Source organism: Nicotiana sylvestris, chromosome 6, assembly GCF_000393655.2.
Source record: "Nicotiana sylvestris chromosome 6, ASM39365v2, whole genome shotgun sequence".
In the NCBI taxonomy this organism is placed as follows: domain Eukaryota; kingdom Viridiplantae; phylum Streptophyta; class Magnoliopsida; order Solanales; family Solanaceae; genus Nicotiana; species Nicotiana sylvestris.
Window position 1 is genome coordinate 52414339 of NC_091062.1, and position 15193 is coordinate 52429531.

At 37.7% G+C, this 15193-nt stretch overlaps 1 protein-coding gene across 2 annotated transcripts; it reads right to left on the minus strand.

Moving 5' to 3' along the window:
• Nucleotides 1–302: 302 nt before the first annotated feature.
• Nucleotides 303–14693, minus strand: LOC104239619 (uncharacterized). Of its 2 annotated transcripts, XM_009794297.2 has the most exons (11): nucleotides 14527–14693; nucleotides 14394–14455; nucleotides 8623–8759; nucleotides 7473–7531; nucleotides 7198–7221; nucleotides 6550–6632; nucleotides 6377–6441; nucleotides 6154–6203; nucleotides 1671–1772; nucleotides 900–959; nucleotides 303–624 (listed from the first exon to the last, which is right to left on the minus strand). In XM_009794297.2, the coding sequence occupies exons 1-11, from the start codon at nucleotides 14527–14529 to the stop codon at nucleotides 508–510; spliced, it is 762 nt and encodes a 253-aa protein (XP_009792599.1). In that variant the 5' UTR covers nucleotides 14530–14693; the 3' UTR covers nucleotides 303–507. The 2 variants fall into 2 exon arrangements, with proteins under 2 accessions (XP_009792599.1, XP_070004048.1); XM_070147947.1 differs by lacking the exon at nucleotides 1671–1772 and having other exon boundaries at nucleotides 14527–14642.
• Between the last annotated feature and the right edge of the window lie 500 nt (nucleotides 14694–15193).

A 15193-nucleotide genomic window follows, 5' to 3' on the forward strand; every position in this document is an offset into this window, starting at 1 on the left:
TACACAACTTGTATTACACCTACTATACAACTCATATACATGTGCTAGCTATGATGTAGTACATGTGTATACATGTGCTAGACAACTTGTATGTCAACACCTTTGGAAGTCGAACAAGACACACAACTGCAATTTCCCATTCCCTTCCAATAATTCAAACATTCTCTTGCGCTGGAGAAATGCCAGAAAGATGAAGCTGAACGCTCAAGTGTTTTTCCATTGTTAGATCCAGTACTAGGAGTTAGTATCAGTTTCCCTAATTTTTTGCTCTTAGGGAGTTTTTCCAAAGAATGACTCATTAATTAATCAAGTAAATCCAAACAAGAAATGATAACTTTGAATCGACAGTGAGGACTAGTACAGTAACACGCAAGACTCATCTAAAATTCCAAGTGGTCCTTTACCTCACTTATTTTGTACAAGGAGTTGTTCTTGGAAGCAAAAAGTAAAAAAGTGTTTTCCACATCATTGAAAGTGACAGCACTCCATCGGTACTCCAGGATTCAATCATTCATCCGACTTTTTCGCACAATGACCCTTTTCAATCAAGTATTCAACAAATTCATCAAGAAGACATGGCCAAGCTCCTTCAGCATCATAGTTTGATAATGTAGAGTCCACAGTCTGCGTACGACATCATACATACCAATATAATGTTCTGTTCTTTTTTCCTTTAAAAATAACTTGAAATAATACATACTGAGGTGCAAAACATTCCGGCAACTTTTTTCTCTTTTTTGTAAGTACAAAAACCTTTAGGCATCTTTTGACATGATTTAGATAATAGACTAATAGCAGAAAGTCAGACGGAATTGGATGGAGTACGGGGAGAAGGTGGAGAATATATAGAGAGGGTGTGTTTGAAAGCTAATACGCTAAAGTGATGAGTTGGAACTTACCTTTGCAAATTCCAGTAGCTGTAGCCAAACATCACGTGAGATAACCTTCATATTCCGGTCCTGAATCAGTTGGCAACAAAAGCATACCACAAGAAGAAAGGACATGGGTGAGTTATAGTATCCTCAATAAGCGCAAAAAACACTTGTAACAGCACATTAGTTGTCATGCGGAAATAAGAACCACTTGAAAATCATGTGCACATTAAAATAGACACAAATCAAAAGGGCTGGAGCATTATCAAGCATGAGATTACATCAAGTAAACAGAACCAATGAGCATCCAGCAAAATACGGCATGATGTCATCTTCATTAAGCAAAAAAACTGAATCGTCAAACCTAGCAAATGTATAGCCTTTTTGGCCAAGCTGCAAAAATCAACTTATTTTGAGAGTGCTTTTTTTCAAAAGTGCTTTTCTCAAAAGTACTTTTGGTGTGAAGCAGTTTGTGCTTGGATAATTAATTTGAAAAGCACTTCTAAGCAGCAATTAATATTTGGCTAAGCTTTTAAAAACTGTTTCTAAGTGTATTTTTCTCAAAAGTGCTTTTGCAAAGAAACTACTTTTTTATGCTTCTGCTTCTCCTCAAAAGCATTTTTTTTTCTTCCAAAAGCTTAACCAAACACTTCAACTTTGAAAGAAAAGCACTTTTTAAAAAAAAAAAAAAAGTGCTTCTAGAGTCGAAGAAGCTTGGCCAAACAGACTAGTAGTCAGCTGCCTGTAAATAGAGAACAACTTAAAAAATGGATATCTGAGGATTTTCCTCTCAATTACCTCGAGAAACTGACACCAATGCTCAACCAATGGCCACTGCATTTCTGCAAAGAATAACTGCCACAACCCAATTGCCGTTTCCAAGGCCAAAGATTTCTGACCCTGAAAATTATGTGGATATCGTTATCCCTAGTGCAGTAGAGGAAGCTCAGAGAGAGTATATACCCTTGTATAATGTCAAATATACGGAAATCTCCATTTAAATGTTTACTAAGAGATCTATAAATAAACAATCATTACCTAATATAACGAAGTAAGATAGACATACAACAACAACAACAACAACAACGACCCAGTATAATCCCACAAGTGGGGTCTGGGGAGGGTAATATGTACGCAGACCTTACCCCTACCCCGAAGGGTAGAGAGGCTGTTTCCAGGAGACCCTCGGCTCAAAAAAGCAACAGGAGCCGATATATTAGTACCATAAAAATGCATAATAAAATAACAGCAATATAAGAGATATGAAATACAGAATACGAAATACGAAATAGATGGCTGGTATAGTAAAACTAGCAGGTAAAGCCCTGCATCAATAGACGACCAATGACATTCTTAGTCTAACTCCTAACTGGCTAGTCTCACTCTATTGTGCTGTAGAAATATTCACAACTTTCCCCTAACCTACAACCTTAATGCTCGACCTCCATAATTCCCTGTCAAGGGCCATGTCCTCAGTAATCCTAAGTCGCGCCATGTCCTGTCTGATCACCTCTCCCCAATACTTCTTAGGTCGCCCTCTACCTCTCCGCGTGCCCACTACAGCCAGTCGCTCACACCTCCTCACCGGTGCATCAGTGCTCCCTCCTCTGAATGTGCCCGAACCATCTGAGTCTTACTTCCCGCATCTTGTCCTCCATGGGGGCCACGCCCACCTTCTCTCGAATATCTTCATTCCTAATCTTATCCATCCTTGTATGCCCGCACATCCACCTCAACATCCTCATCTCTGCTACTTTCATCTTCTGGATGTGTGAGTTCTTTACCGGCCAACATTCAGTTCCATATAACATGGCAGGCCTAACCACTGCTCTATAAAACTTACCTTTTAGTAACGGTGGCACTTTCTTGTCACACAAGACTCCCGACGCTAACCTCCACTTCATCCACCCCACCCCTATACGGTGTGTGACATCCTCGTCAATCTCCCCGATCCCCTGAATAACCGATCCAAGGTACTTGAAACTACCCCTCTTGGGAATGACTTGAGAGTCAAGCCTCACTTCAACTCCCGCTTCCGTCGGCTCAACTCCAAATTTGCACTCGAGGTATTCCGTCTTCGTCCTGCTCAACTTGAAACCTTTAGACTCAAGAGCATGTCTCCAAATCTCTAGCCTCTCGTTGACGCCGCCTCGTGTCTCGTCAATTAGAATAATGTCATCAGCAAATAGCATGCACCATGGCACCTCCCCTTGAATATGATGAGTCAGTGCATCCATCACCAGGGCAAATAGGAATGGGCTGAGCGCAGACCCTTGGTGCAACCCCGTAATAACTGGAAAGTGTTCAGAGTCGCCTCCTACTGTCCTAACCCGAGTCTTAGCTCCAGCATACATGTCTTTAATCACCCTAATATAGTCAATCGGGACCCCTTTATCCTCTAAGCAGCTCCATAAGACCTCCCTAGGAACCCTATCGTACGCTTTCTCCAGATCAATAAACACCATGTGGAGATCCTTCTTCCTATCCTTGTACTGTTCCACCATCCTCCTAATAAGGTGGATAGCTTCTGTGGTAGATCGCCCCGGCATGAACCCGAACTGGTTGTCTGAAATAGACACTGTCCTTCGCACTCTCATTTCTACCACTCTCTCCCAAACTTTCATGGTATGACTTAGTAATTTGATGCCCCTATAGTTGTTACAGCTCTGGACATCACCTTTGTTTTTATACAACGGGACCATTGTACTCCACCTCCACTCTTCAGGCATCCTATTAGTCTTGAATATAACACTAAACAATGCAGTAAGTCATTCCAAGCCTGCTCTACCCACACACCTCCACAGTTCAACCGGAATTTCGTCTGGCCCGGTAGCTCTGCCCCTTCTCATCTTACGCATTGCCTCCATGACTTCGTCGATCTCAATGTCCCTACAATTACTTAATTCATGGTGGCTGTCGGCATTCCTCAATTCCCCAAGTATAATATCCTGATCCCCTTCTTCACTTAGAAGTTTATGAAAGTAGGTCTGCCACCTCCTCTTAATCTGGTCATCTCCCATCAAAACTTTGCCGTCATCATCTTTTATGCACCTCACTTGGTCCAGATCCCGAGTTGTCCTCTCTCTCGCCTTAGCGAGTCGGAATAACTTCTTCTCCCCACCTTTGTTCCTTAGTTCCTCATACAGACGAGCAAAAGCTGTCGTCTTAGCCTCCGTCACTGCCATCTTCGCCTCCTTCCTAGCTACCTTATACCTTTGACTGTTCTCTCTCTTCTCCTCCTCGTCAGTGCTCCCTACTAACCGCAGGTAAGCCGCCTTCTTTGCTTCCACTTTACCTTGGACAACTGCATTCCACCACCAATCTCCTTTGTGGCCACCATTGTGGCCCGTAGATATCCCTAACACCTCTCTCGCCGCCTTTCTTATACAGTCCGCCGTCGTCGACCACATTGTGTTTGCGTCCCCACTACTTCTCCAAGCTCCCATTGCCGATAACCTTCCTTCCAACTCCTTAGCTTTATCCTTAGTTAAGGCGCCCCACCTAATCATGGGGCATCCTTGTACTGACCTCTGCTTCCTCCGTATCCTAATACAAATGTCCATCACCAAAAGCCTATGCTGCGTCGACAAGGTCTCACCTGGGATAACCTTGCAGTCCTCGCACAACCTCCTGTCGCATCTCCTGAGGAGGAGATAGACATATACAGCTGAAACTACAGGCATGGCATTTGTCACCCTAAAATGTTGTTTAGTAAGCAAAAGGGTAAAAACGTATCTCTATCCGAACCATACTCTTGGGCTCTTCCTGGTTATGAAAAGTAACAAACTGCGAAATGTAAGTAAAACATGCAAAACTAGTACAAGCCAACAAAGCGGAAAAAAACATAAAGATCTGCTGCCCAGTGGTGTTCACTGTATACTGTAGAATTCTATTCGCTATGGTAAGACAGGAGATTTTTTTTATGGTTCAAAAGTTATTTATTGATATCACATGAAGAAAGTAGTAGCGCTAATATACAGGAATCAGATAATATATACAACAATCATCCCATAAATCAAGCCAAACCATGGATGCAAAGTAGCATACTCCTGTAACACAAAAATGTAATAAATGAAATAGAAAGGAAATTTTAACTTTGAATAGCGGATTTTCAATTCCTTAAAAAGGTTCTACTACTCTATTCTCTCAAAACTGCTTAAAAATGACCAAGGCTTTGATTCAAGATTTTTCCCTTCAGTTTCGGAAGTGTAGGTACCTGCTTTCAAGTGTTTAGCACTTATACTATTTTGTTTAACATTGGTGGTGTTTGCAACTTGTGTGCACCTCGACTAATATACCGGGCAGCTTATCCGGCCCACAAGCACAAGTTGCCAAGGTAATCATGTCCAATGAAAGTTGGAATGCATGGGCTCACACCAAGTTTTATAACTGAAATTCAAACATGGGATCTCCTGGACTTCAACAATAGTGTGTGTGTGTGTTGGGGGGGGGCAAGTGTTTTAGGTGTTCTAACTGGGATCTCCAGATTGTTACTCCACTCAGCCACTATACCATTCCCTGTGTACAGGACTTATCGTATTTTATCAGCTTTCATTTTGATAGGTACCATTCATACAATTTCTTGGTTTCCTCGCTTTAAGATTAAACCCAAAATCAAATTTATGCCTTGGTGTGTCTTGTTCCACTGTGTAGTGACACGATGCGAACTGCTGCAAACAAAGTTTTCGAGGTACTGTACACACAACATAAACCTTGTCAGTGTCTTCTATTTGAAGTAGAGGTGCTTATAACTAATGGCGTGTTGTAATTTATTAAATTTTTCCTTTTCCATTCAAATCTATTGAATAACTTCAACAATTTACTGCAACATCCCAATTAAAGGTGATTCGTTTGGCTTTAGATTGTCTTCTGCTAATGAGCGTGCATAAAAAACCCAGTATTAAGTGCTTGTACCCCAAGATTCTTGGTATAAGCTAAGTAGCTTCCTATGTACGAACTATTCGGTTAGACTAAATAGTAAACACGGAATAACTTTGAAATGCATCACGGCTTATCTGGTAATGGGGGAAAAAGGAGAATCCTTTTCGGAATCGGCAGCAATAAACTGAGTTATTGCATCTTAGAGACATACTAGTATCTGACAAGTCAAATGAATACATGAAAGACAAGGAGAGCCAAGCAAATGAAGAAGCTTCTGAATGTAAAATAAATAGCAGTCATTTAGAATTAATTAATTGAAAAAAAAGAAAATGCAAACTCAAGACAGCCTTAGAACTTTGAGAGAAAAAGGGTACTGAAGGATCAGTAATAAAGTACAAACCTTTTCTTTTGCCCAATCAAAAGCAAAGTTGTAAATTTCACGGAAAGTATCTGGAAAAAGGTTTTAAAAAAGATCAAAAGGTAAGGAATTCTTTCATCTAGTCAGATAAAATTACCAGTTAAAGAAAGATTTGATATCCATACTGAAATTTCAAATAAGAAATTATTGAATAAATGATGTAATTTCTTTGACCAGCAATGGAGAATTCCATGTCATGACATACCTTCATCTTTCAGCTCAGATCTCAAAAATGGGATTTTTTTCTTGAACTTCTCCAATGAATCTATTCTGCCATTCAGGATACAGCTTCATTATACATTAAACATCTAAAATTTGTACTTGCCACAATAAAAGAAATTCAACTATAGAGGGGCAAAGGCCTTAATCTAGGCTTACTCAAGAGACTGTACTCCACCAACGAACTCCTGCTTGGAGAATTCACATATGGTTTCAGCTTGAAAGTGCCATGAAAGCACCAACTGTAATTGAAGGCAATTGTAAGTGAATTTAAAATATTATCTTTCAAGTGAAAACTTATTCTTTTACTCAAAATCAATAAAAGAGGAGCAAGCTGCAGGAGAATCAACCCGATTAGTATGGCTTAAATTTTACTGTGACATGTGTCATTTTGATTGTATGAGTTAAATAGTCCTTTTTCATTAATTAATTTTTTCAATACAATACAATCAATAAAATCTTTTTTGCATCGCCCCGCTCCTCCCCCCACCTTCAAAACTAGTACTCACTCCGTTTTAATTTTTATGAACCTATTTGACTGGGCACAGAGCTTAAGAAAAAAGAGAAGAGTTATGGAACTTGTGGCTTAAAAACAATCCATAGATATTTGTGTGGCTATAAATCATCTCATTAAGGGTAAAAGAAATTATTTAAAGTTAATCGTTTCCAAATTTAAAAAGGGTTCATTCTTTTTGAAACTGACTAAAAAGGAAATAGGTTCATTCTATTTGAAACGGATAGAGTATTTGAAAGAGGTGGAGAGACAGAAATAGAGAAGTAGAGGAAAGTGATAATAATTTCACATACCATAACTATATCCTGAGGTTCAACCTGACAAGAAAACAAAAGGTTTTACATCAATCAGGCATGATCACCAAGAAATTATCAGGAAGGTAGGAAGAAGACAACGGAATATACCATATACAACAGCATGTGATACTACAGAAGTTTAAATTAAGATTAGAAGGACAAACTATACAACTCAATCTACTGTAGACAACACCTAAAAGCACTTCTCTTGAATTCTAATCATGGAACATAGTAATTCTTGACTCGTTAGATCAGCCAATTGGGTAAAGCACCTGAAGGTCATTGCAGAGGTTGCTAATACCATCAGCCATAATCATGTCAGCCTTCGGGTCTGCGAAATGGAAAAGAGTAATATTTGTTTACATACACACATATAGAGATTGCCATATAAAAGAGATCCAATAAGATAATGCAATTTTGCTCACAAAGTATACGTTATACAATAGAACAATCTCAATAAAGATGCCTTTAAATGCAAAGAATGACGAAAGCTACTTTAGCTTTTAATAAAAGGGCATTCCTTCACAATTGTTTACCATAGCATCATGCAAATCAGGTTCTCCGTCTACCATATGTGTTTCCAATTGTTTGTTAAAGAGAATAGGCTTATTAGTAGATCAGTATTTATGATGGCAAAAGTCTCATCCATTGATTTAGGAAGAGAGTACAAATTACACACCCTATCCCTTGTTCCCATAGCCAACTCCATTCCCATTCCTAGAGGAAAGGGGTTTACAAGAGAAGGGGGTCACTTAAGAGACATGAGAGATCAGAGGAGTTGGTAGTTGTTGGGATGGGTTGCATGGGCAAGGTTACAAAAACGAAGGAACATCTGACGGAGAGTTCAATGTTTCAATGATTTCTAAAGGGGCAAATTTGTACAAGGGAAAAAGGATATAGGTTCAGTTGGCACCTCATGGTAGGAACAATTTCTTTCAAAGAGTACTAACGGCAGGATCACTCTACATGATAACCCGGCGAAATAGATAATGATTATCCTACTACAATGTTAAAATGTAATCCAGTTTATAGTTTAGTGACCAATTTCAGTAAAAGTTCACAATGCTCTATAGTTAAACTTGGATTAGTTATCTGTAAGAAAAAGGATCATAATTAGCGACTTCTTCCAGGATCAAGACATCAGAATGATTGTCACCAACCTGTAAGGTTTACTGGATACCAGTAGTTATTTTGACTGCCCCAATGTTCCAGCTAGTAATGGTTATTGGCCCAGATAACCAAAATAAATTATTAAAAATAAAAGAGAAAATTCAACAAGTTTGTGCAGATGCTTTTGTTTATTGATAAAGCATATGTACATTATTCTATAAGAAAAACAATATCAAAGCAAGGAGTAAACATGTAAACTGTCAAAATAATAAGTAATATTCAGTTTGCAAAATTATAGGAGACAGTCTTTACCTTTGTATTTATTGAAAAGCAGCTCCCATCGATTTTTCTCCTGAACTACCTTAGCATTTCCCTCGTTGTAGAATGCTTCCAATGCTCCTTCAAGATGCCAATCATGGGTCTTCATAGTCTGAATAGCAACTTTCTCACTGTATACAAACATAAAGATTAAGGGGGGTACGCTATACAAATAGGGCCTCTCAAGTTAATCCACAGTATTTTTTGGTAAAAATTTAAAATGTTCATGTAAACATTAATGTTCTTTTAGAGGATAATGTGACAAAATAAATGAAAAATGAATTTGCTTAAGATCCCGAATTGGGATAAAATGCAACCATTTGGCATTCAAATATCACAGAAATTGCTAATGTTTTGCTCTCAAATCATTGAGTCTTTTCATAATGAAACAAACAAGTGTGTATACATATATACACACGCATACATAAAGATAGGGGAACGGAAAACGAGAAAAGGATTACAAGGTGGGGAATCGAACCCCAGCTAATAAGGTGGAAGTTTAGGTAGCCAACCAGTTTAGCTACCATGATTCACCATATGACATAATAAATGTCATGGTTCCACCGTACTAAAAAATCAGCAAATAACAACCTAAACTTATGTTTAATAACCAAGAATTATGAATGACTGTGATACTTCAACATGTCACAGAAATAATAGTATACAAGAAAATACCTGGAAAATAGATGCTCCTTTCGACTTACCCTCTTTAAGATGCGCTAAAAGTTGCTAAAATTCAATATCCGACTCTATATTGAAGACCATAAAATTATAATTAATGCTTATAATTTTAGAGAGGCAAGTAGCATTGTTTTAATATTACTTTTACCCTAATATATTTTTATGACAAATTTATGCGGTAAATGAACTTCCTAAGAACCGAAATGGTAGCATCAAATTTGCATAGAATATCAAATGATTATATTATTGATTATCTTATTCCGATGATTTAGAGTCTTAAATTTCTGTTCCTAGTCGTTAAGATGTTGTTGTAACTTTCTCCTCCTATTTAGGGTCTGTTTGGATAGTTCTTAACCATTAAGTTGTTGTAAAGATTGTCTAAATTCTATATTCTCAGCACACAATCAATAAAAAAAACTCTTTTCATTCTATCGCAGTCATATATTTCATATGGTATCAAGAGAAAATTAACTCTCATGTGTCCAACTTTTTTTTTCCCTGATAGTCGTCTGACCCTTCCTATTAAATGGCCGCAAACGTCTCTGTCCTCAATTTCGATACCAAAACCGATATAGTTGTTGTTCAATCTAATTTTGTAATCCAGTTACCCAACAAATTAGCCGGCAGCCACATCTTTTCCCTCCGGAAAGCTCAAGGTGTTATGCTTATGCGTGGTCACAACCTCTTAGGCCATCTCAATGGTTCTCACCCTGCCCCTACTCGTCAGTGTCACAGTGTTATCAAAGGCGAGAAGCGCAAATAAGCTCTAAGGCGCGTTGGGGCTTTAAGCGCAAAGCGCAAATAAAGCGTGAGCTTTAATGAAAAGGGTGAAAATGGAGAAAAAGTAAAAATATGTATATCTAGTCCAAGACTAATAATTATATGCATGAATAACAAATATATGGAAAAAAATTTACGATAAAGTGTAATATCAATTGTTCAGTGTTGCCTTTTCATGATTACACTCATTGGCAAGGAAAAGTATGCCTTAGAGCCTTGATGCGACACTGAAGCGCCCGCAAAGCGAGGCGAAACGCTCAACATGTTTTGAGCCTCGCTTTCGGGCTTAAGCGCGCCTTTGACAACACTACAGTGTCTCAAAACAATTGAGATGTCGAAAATGCTAAATACGTTGCATGGTATCGCCAAAAAAAAGCTAATACAAAATGCTATCTTGACCTCAGTTAATCCAACACTTGCTGGTACTATCACCATTGCAGTCAGCTAAGGCTACTGGGATGCTCTACATACTGCATACGCAACCAAATCTCAAGCAAGAATCTTTAGTTTGCGTGATCATTTGGCTCGTCTTCCCAAAGAGACCCTTCCCGTTGTATTTATCTCCACCAAGCCCAAAAGAAATTGCAGCAGGTGATGGTAACACCATTCAATATCTGATACTGGTAACACTAACATAAGTACAACGCATCCTCACTTTAAGTTTCTCAATACCTTACACTCTCTTGCTCCTTAACAATAACCTCAATTATGTTCCCAATTTTGTTGAGATAACTACACTACTATTGAATTTTTCTCTTTTTATTATTTTGTGAAGGATTTGAGTATGAGGGAGCCTCTACTTTGCGAGCAGAATAGAGATAGTTGTATGAGTGGCCATTAGACAATCATACCATTCACCTTAATGCAATGTCGTCGTTCCTCTACACTTGTGCCATTTGGCGTTTAAGCTATCCTAATCGCTATATTTTAAATAAGAATTGCCACAAATTTTCTGTTCCTCACTCATTCACCTAAGCCATGAACCGAAGTCCACATTCATCGCCACCTCTTTCTATTGCGCCAACCATTCTTCTCACCCACCCACCGATAATCCTTCCCAGCCCAACCTTGCTTCAACTCTATATATTACCACTTCAATTTATCCAATAATCATACACTTCAAAACTGTTATATAGTTTATGTATATATGCTTAGTACCACATTGGAATAGGAGTAGTATGTATTTGTAGAGTGTAGATATAAATAGGCTCCTAGTATTGTAGTAAATCGATATCAATAACATCTTTCTCTCGTGCCTGTATTTCACAGTGATATCAGAGCTTTACTGATATCAGAGCTTTACTGAGAAAATTATCATTATGCATCATTCCAGCAACTTCCGGGAAGAAAGGCCTTGTCGCCATGCAATTTTCTGACGACTTAAGAGGTTGTCCGCCTTTCCATCGGTGTTGTGCAAAAACCAACACTACCACAAAACTCCTCAGGCTCAGGCGACCAACCGCAGTCAATCCCACCGGAAAACTCCCTCCCACGCGCCGGACAAAGGAGGAATTTCCAGCGAGATCTGTTGCACGTGTCGGCGGCTCCGCGCGTAATCTAATCCACTATAGATGCAATTGGTTCAGTCCAAAAAACACTTGCCCATATCACAAGCCTCCGCATCTGAGCATAGATTCTGTGGGAAGCTCGAGAGTTTGATCTATACATGGCTAGGTTTAACTTATTCCAGTGGCAAGAGGCTATCGGGAATCAGAAACCAAGCAAGAGTTTCTGTCCTTTCAAGACCCACCAGCCGATCATAATTGCTTTTACTCTGGATGGGAACTCGATCTAAAATCAGTTCCATTCATCTTTATAACCTTTCCCTACTTGCAATTCCCCAGTTACTTAGATTTATCTTTGTAGCACTACACTGGTAGGAGTATTGTAACATCCCAGTATATGTCCATCAAACATTAACCCTGGAACCTATGGAATTTTAATGCCCTTTCATCCACCACAAATTGGTGCCATTATTATCTATATGACAAATGATTGTTGCAGCTTCATTTAAAGGCTAGAGGATGCTACCTGAGCAAAGCTATAACTCCTATACTGCCGAGTTGGATTCCTTTGACTGATAAATTCTTTTCTCCGTAAATAATGGTATCTTGTTAGCAGTGCATGTTTATCCCATATGGTGGTTAATTTCCAGAATGATGATCATTTATCATCTTCTTCCCTTAGTAGTTTGTACCACAGCAAGGTGATTGAATATGTCCACTATATTGCATCTGCTGTTTTGCTGTGGTTAATCCTGATTCTACTAAAAAGCTTCTTCTTCCCTCAATAATGTTGTACCAAAAGCAGAGGAATTATATCGTGTAGCTTGATTAGTTCAACCGAACTTTCTCTGGCTACAAAATAAGTTTTTCTCTCCATCATTTTTAAAAATTTATGGTGTTAAGTATATCAGATTACACTTTACATTGCCATATTACTCGGTTACTGTGTAAATAAAAACTATCCACTATCTTCACTGAGAAAGAGGTCATCAGTAGGTGGATGAGAGTTAAGAAAGGAGCCATGGAATCCATATTCTTTTATGCAACTCCTCATTACTAACCAAAACTTTTTTCAGTTACTCTCCTGCTGCACAAATATCTCATCACAATATATGGTATAGAGACATTAAAGAAACATACAAAGTTAATTAACTTATTAAACTTCATACTATATCAAATTGTGTCCCATAAATGAGGCACAGGGAGTATAAAGCATCTACAAACACTAAAACTTATACAGTCAAGTAACACATTTCTCCCAAACAATCTCACTCCACAATCAATTGTGATAACTCTAATAAACAAAATGACTCTCATTATGTAACTAAATTATGAAATTAATGGCTACACATCAAGAAATTGGGTTAGCGTTCGCCCAAGGAAGTAGCAAGAAAGTCTCACGCGATATTTCCTGAAGTCCAAAAGCAATATGTTCAGTTAACTCATTACATTGTCTACTAGTATACAAGAATTCTTTATGAGCATAGCCCCCTCGCAGGAAGATGAAAAAAAAAACGCCTCGGGCATAGCCAAAAAGTTACAAAAACATGCTTACATGAGCAAATTTAACCAAAAAGTAACAAAACATGCTTATATGAGCTTATTTAACTTTCAGTCCACTAGAAATTGAAAGCGACCACCCAAACACACAAAAACTAAATGGAAACCTACCCCTAGACCTTACAACTTCAAATATCTACACCAATGTGATAATGTTTGCAGAAAATGAGAAACAAAGCATATCTAATTGTATTTAACTTTCAGAAACTAATAACTCAGAACTTGATATAAGGATTTGGTAATCTAAGATATCAACAATTGGAAATGTTTTCAGTTCCTTAATTTTGTTGCGAGAAATCATTCATTGGCAAAACAATTATTAGGTTATGCTATTTTGGGATTTGCTTTAACCGAAGCTATTGCCTTGTTTTCCTTAATAATGGCCTTCTTAATCCTCCTTGTCTTTTTGAAAAAATAAAATAAAAGAGTAGAAGCGGGCTAGTCCCTGAAAATGCCCAATTCCCAGAACTCTAATGACTTCTTTTGGGGGCATAACACGAAACACAATTACCATTTTTTTGTTTTGATGAGGTCTTATTCAACATAAGGTACTCCTTTTTGTGCTTAAAGGAGTTTATCTAAGATTTACTTCCCCGTTTCAATTTACGTGTGGTAGTTTGACGGGGTACGAAGTTTAAGAAAGAAATATTTTTGAAATTGTGATTTTAAACATGTTTTAAGATTTCTATGGGTATAAAAATATGGTATTATGGGTAAAAATAATTAATTTTCAAATATGAAAAGATGTCATTCTTTTTTGGAACAAACTAATAAGGAAATAATATCACGTAAAATGGAACGAAGAGAGCGTCTATGAGAAATTTAGAAGTTCATGATTTTAGGGTTCGTTTGGCCATACAAAAATTCATTTTTTCGAACTTTTTTTACTCTTTTTGGAAATAAGTGTTTGGCCATGAAATTTTTAAATTTAAGTTGAATTTCGAAATTTTTCGAAAATTTGAAAAACTCCAAAAAGCTATTTTTTAAAATTTTCACTTCCATAAATTAAAAAATAGCTCCAAATTGTATTCATGTCCAAACACATCTCTAATTTTCAAATATCATTTTCACTAGAAAAAAAATCACTTTTTTCCTGAATTTCACAATTCTTATGTCCAGAAGCCCACTTAGCATCTTGGTATCCTCAAATTTTATACACAAAGAGAAGCATACAAAAGACCGTGCAACTGACAATGTAAAATGAGAACAAATGTAAACCCACATGACTAAGGTACCTACCTTGCCCCAGTTACGGCCATGAATTGCTGAACTTTCTCCTTGCGCGCAAACCCCAGCTTGTTCTGCCAAGCAAATGACAAAATTAGCAGACTACAATTAGCTGGAACACATAATAAAAAAAACAATTACGCACCATTTTTACGAACTGATGGAAGAAACCCAAAATTGGGGATGAAAACGATTTGGATACTCCTACTTCTAGAAGATGATTTTCGATTCCTAAAATTTATAAAAAGTTTTTGTTAGTTGGGGGGCTCCCAATGCTTATAACTTGTCGAGAAATTGGAGTAAGCCATGAATTGTGGCGAGCGCATGCGCATGGTGCTGTTGTATAAAAAGGCGAAAGACTAGTTCCCACTTCGCATGCACTGCCTACTTCCCGCTTGTTTTGCCTTTTTGTTTCCTTTCTCCTCGTCCATTTCCTTTTTATTTCTTAATTTTTTTGGTTGGGGGTTTGGGGGAGGATGTGGCAGTTCAGGCATTCAACCTTTGTATCCTACCTCTGTTTGTAATAACTTGGCAAAACTTGGTAATACTATGCTACTATTAATATAATAATTATCCTATTATCCAAAAAGATTATAAAAGTGATATCAATAATTAAGTACCATTCACATAACACAATAGAGAACTAAAAAGAGGGTTCAATAAATGATAAATCCATAATTTGCTATAGGAAAATGAACGACCATACATTTTGATACATCATATGCGAGTTTTTCGTTCATAATTTGACTAAAGCATATTTTCTGCTTTATCCCAATGTATCATTTCATTCCTTCAAAACCACTTTGACCATT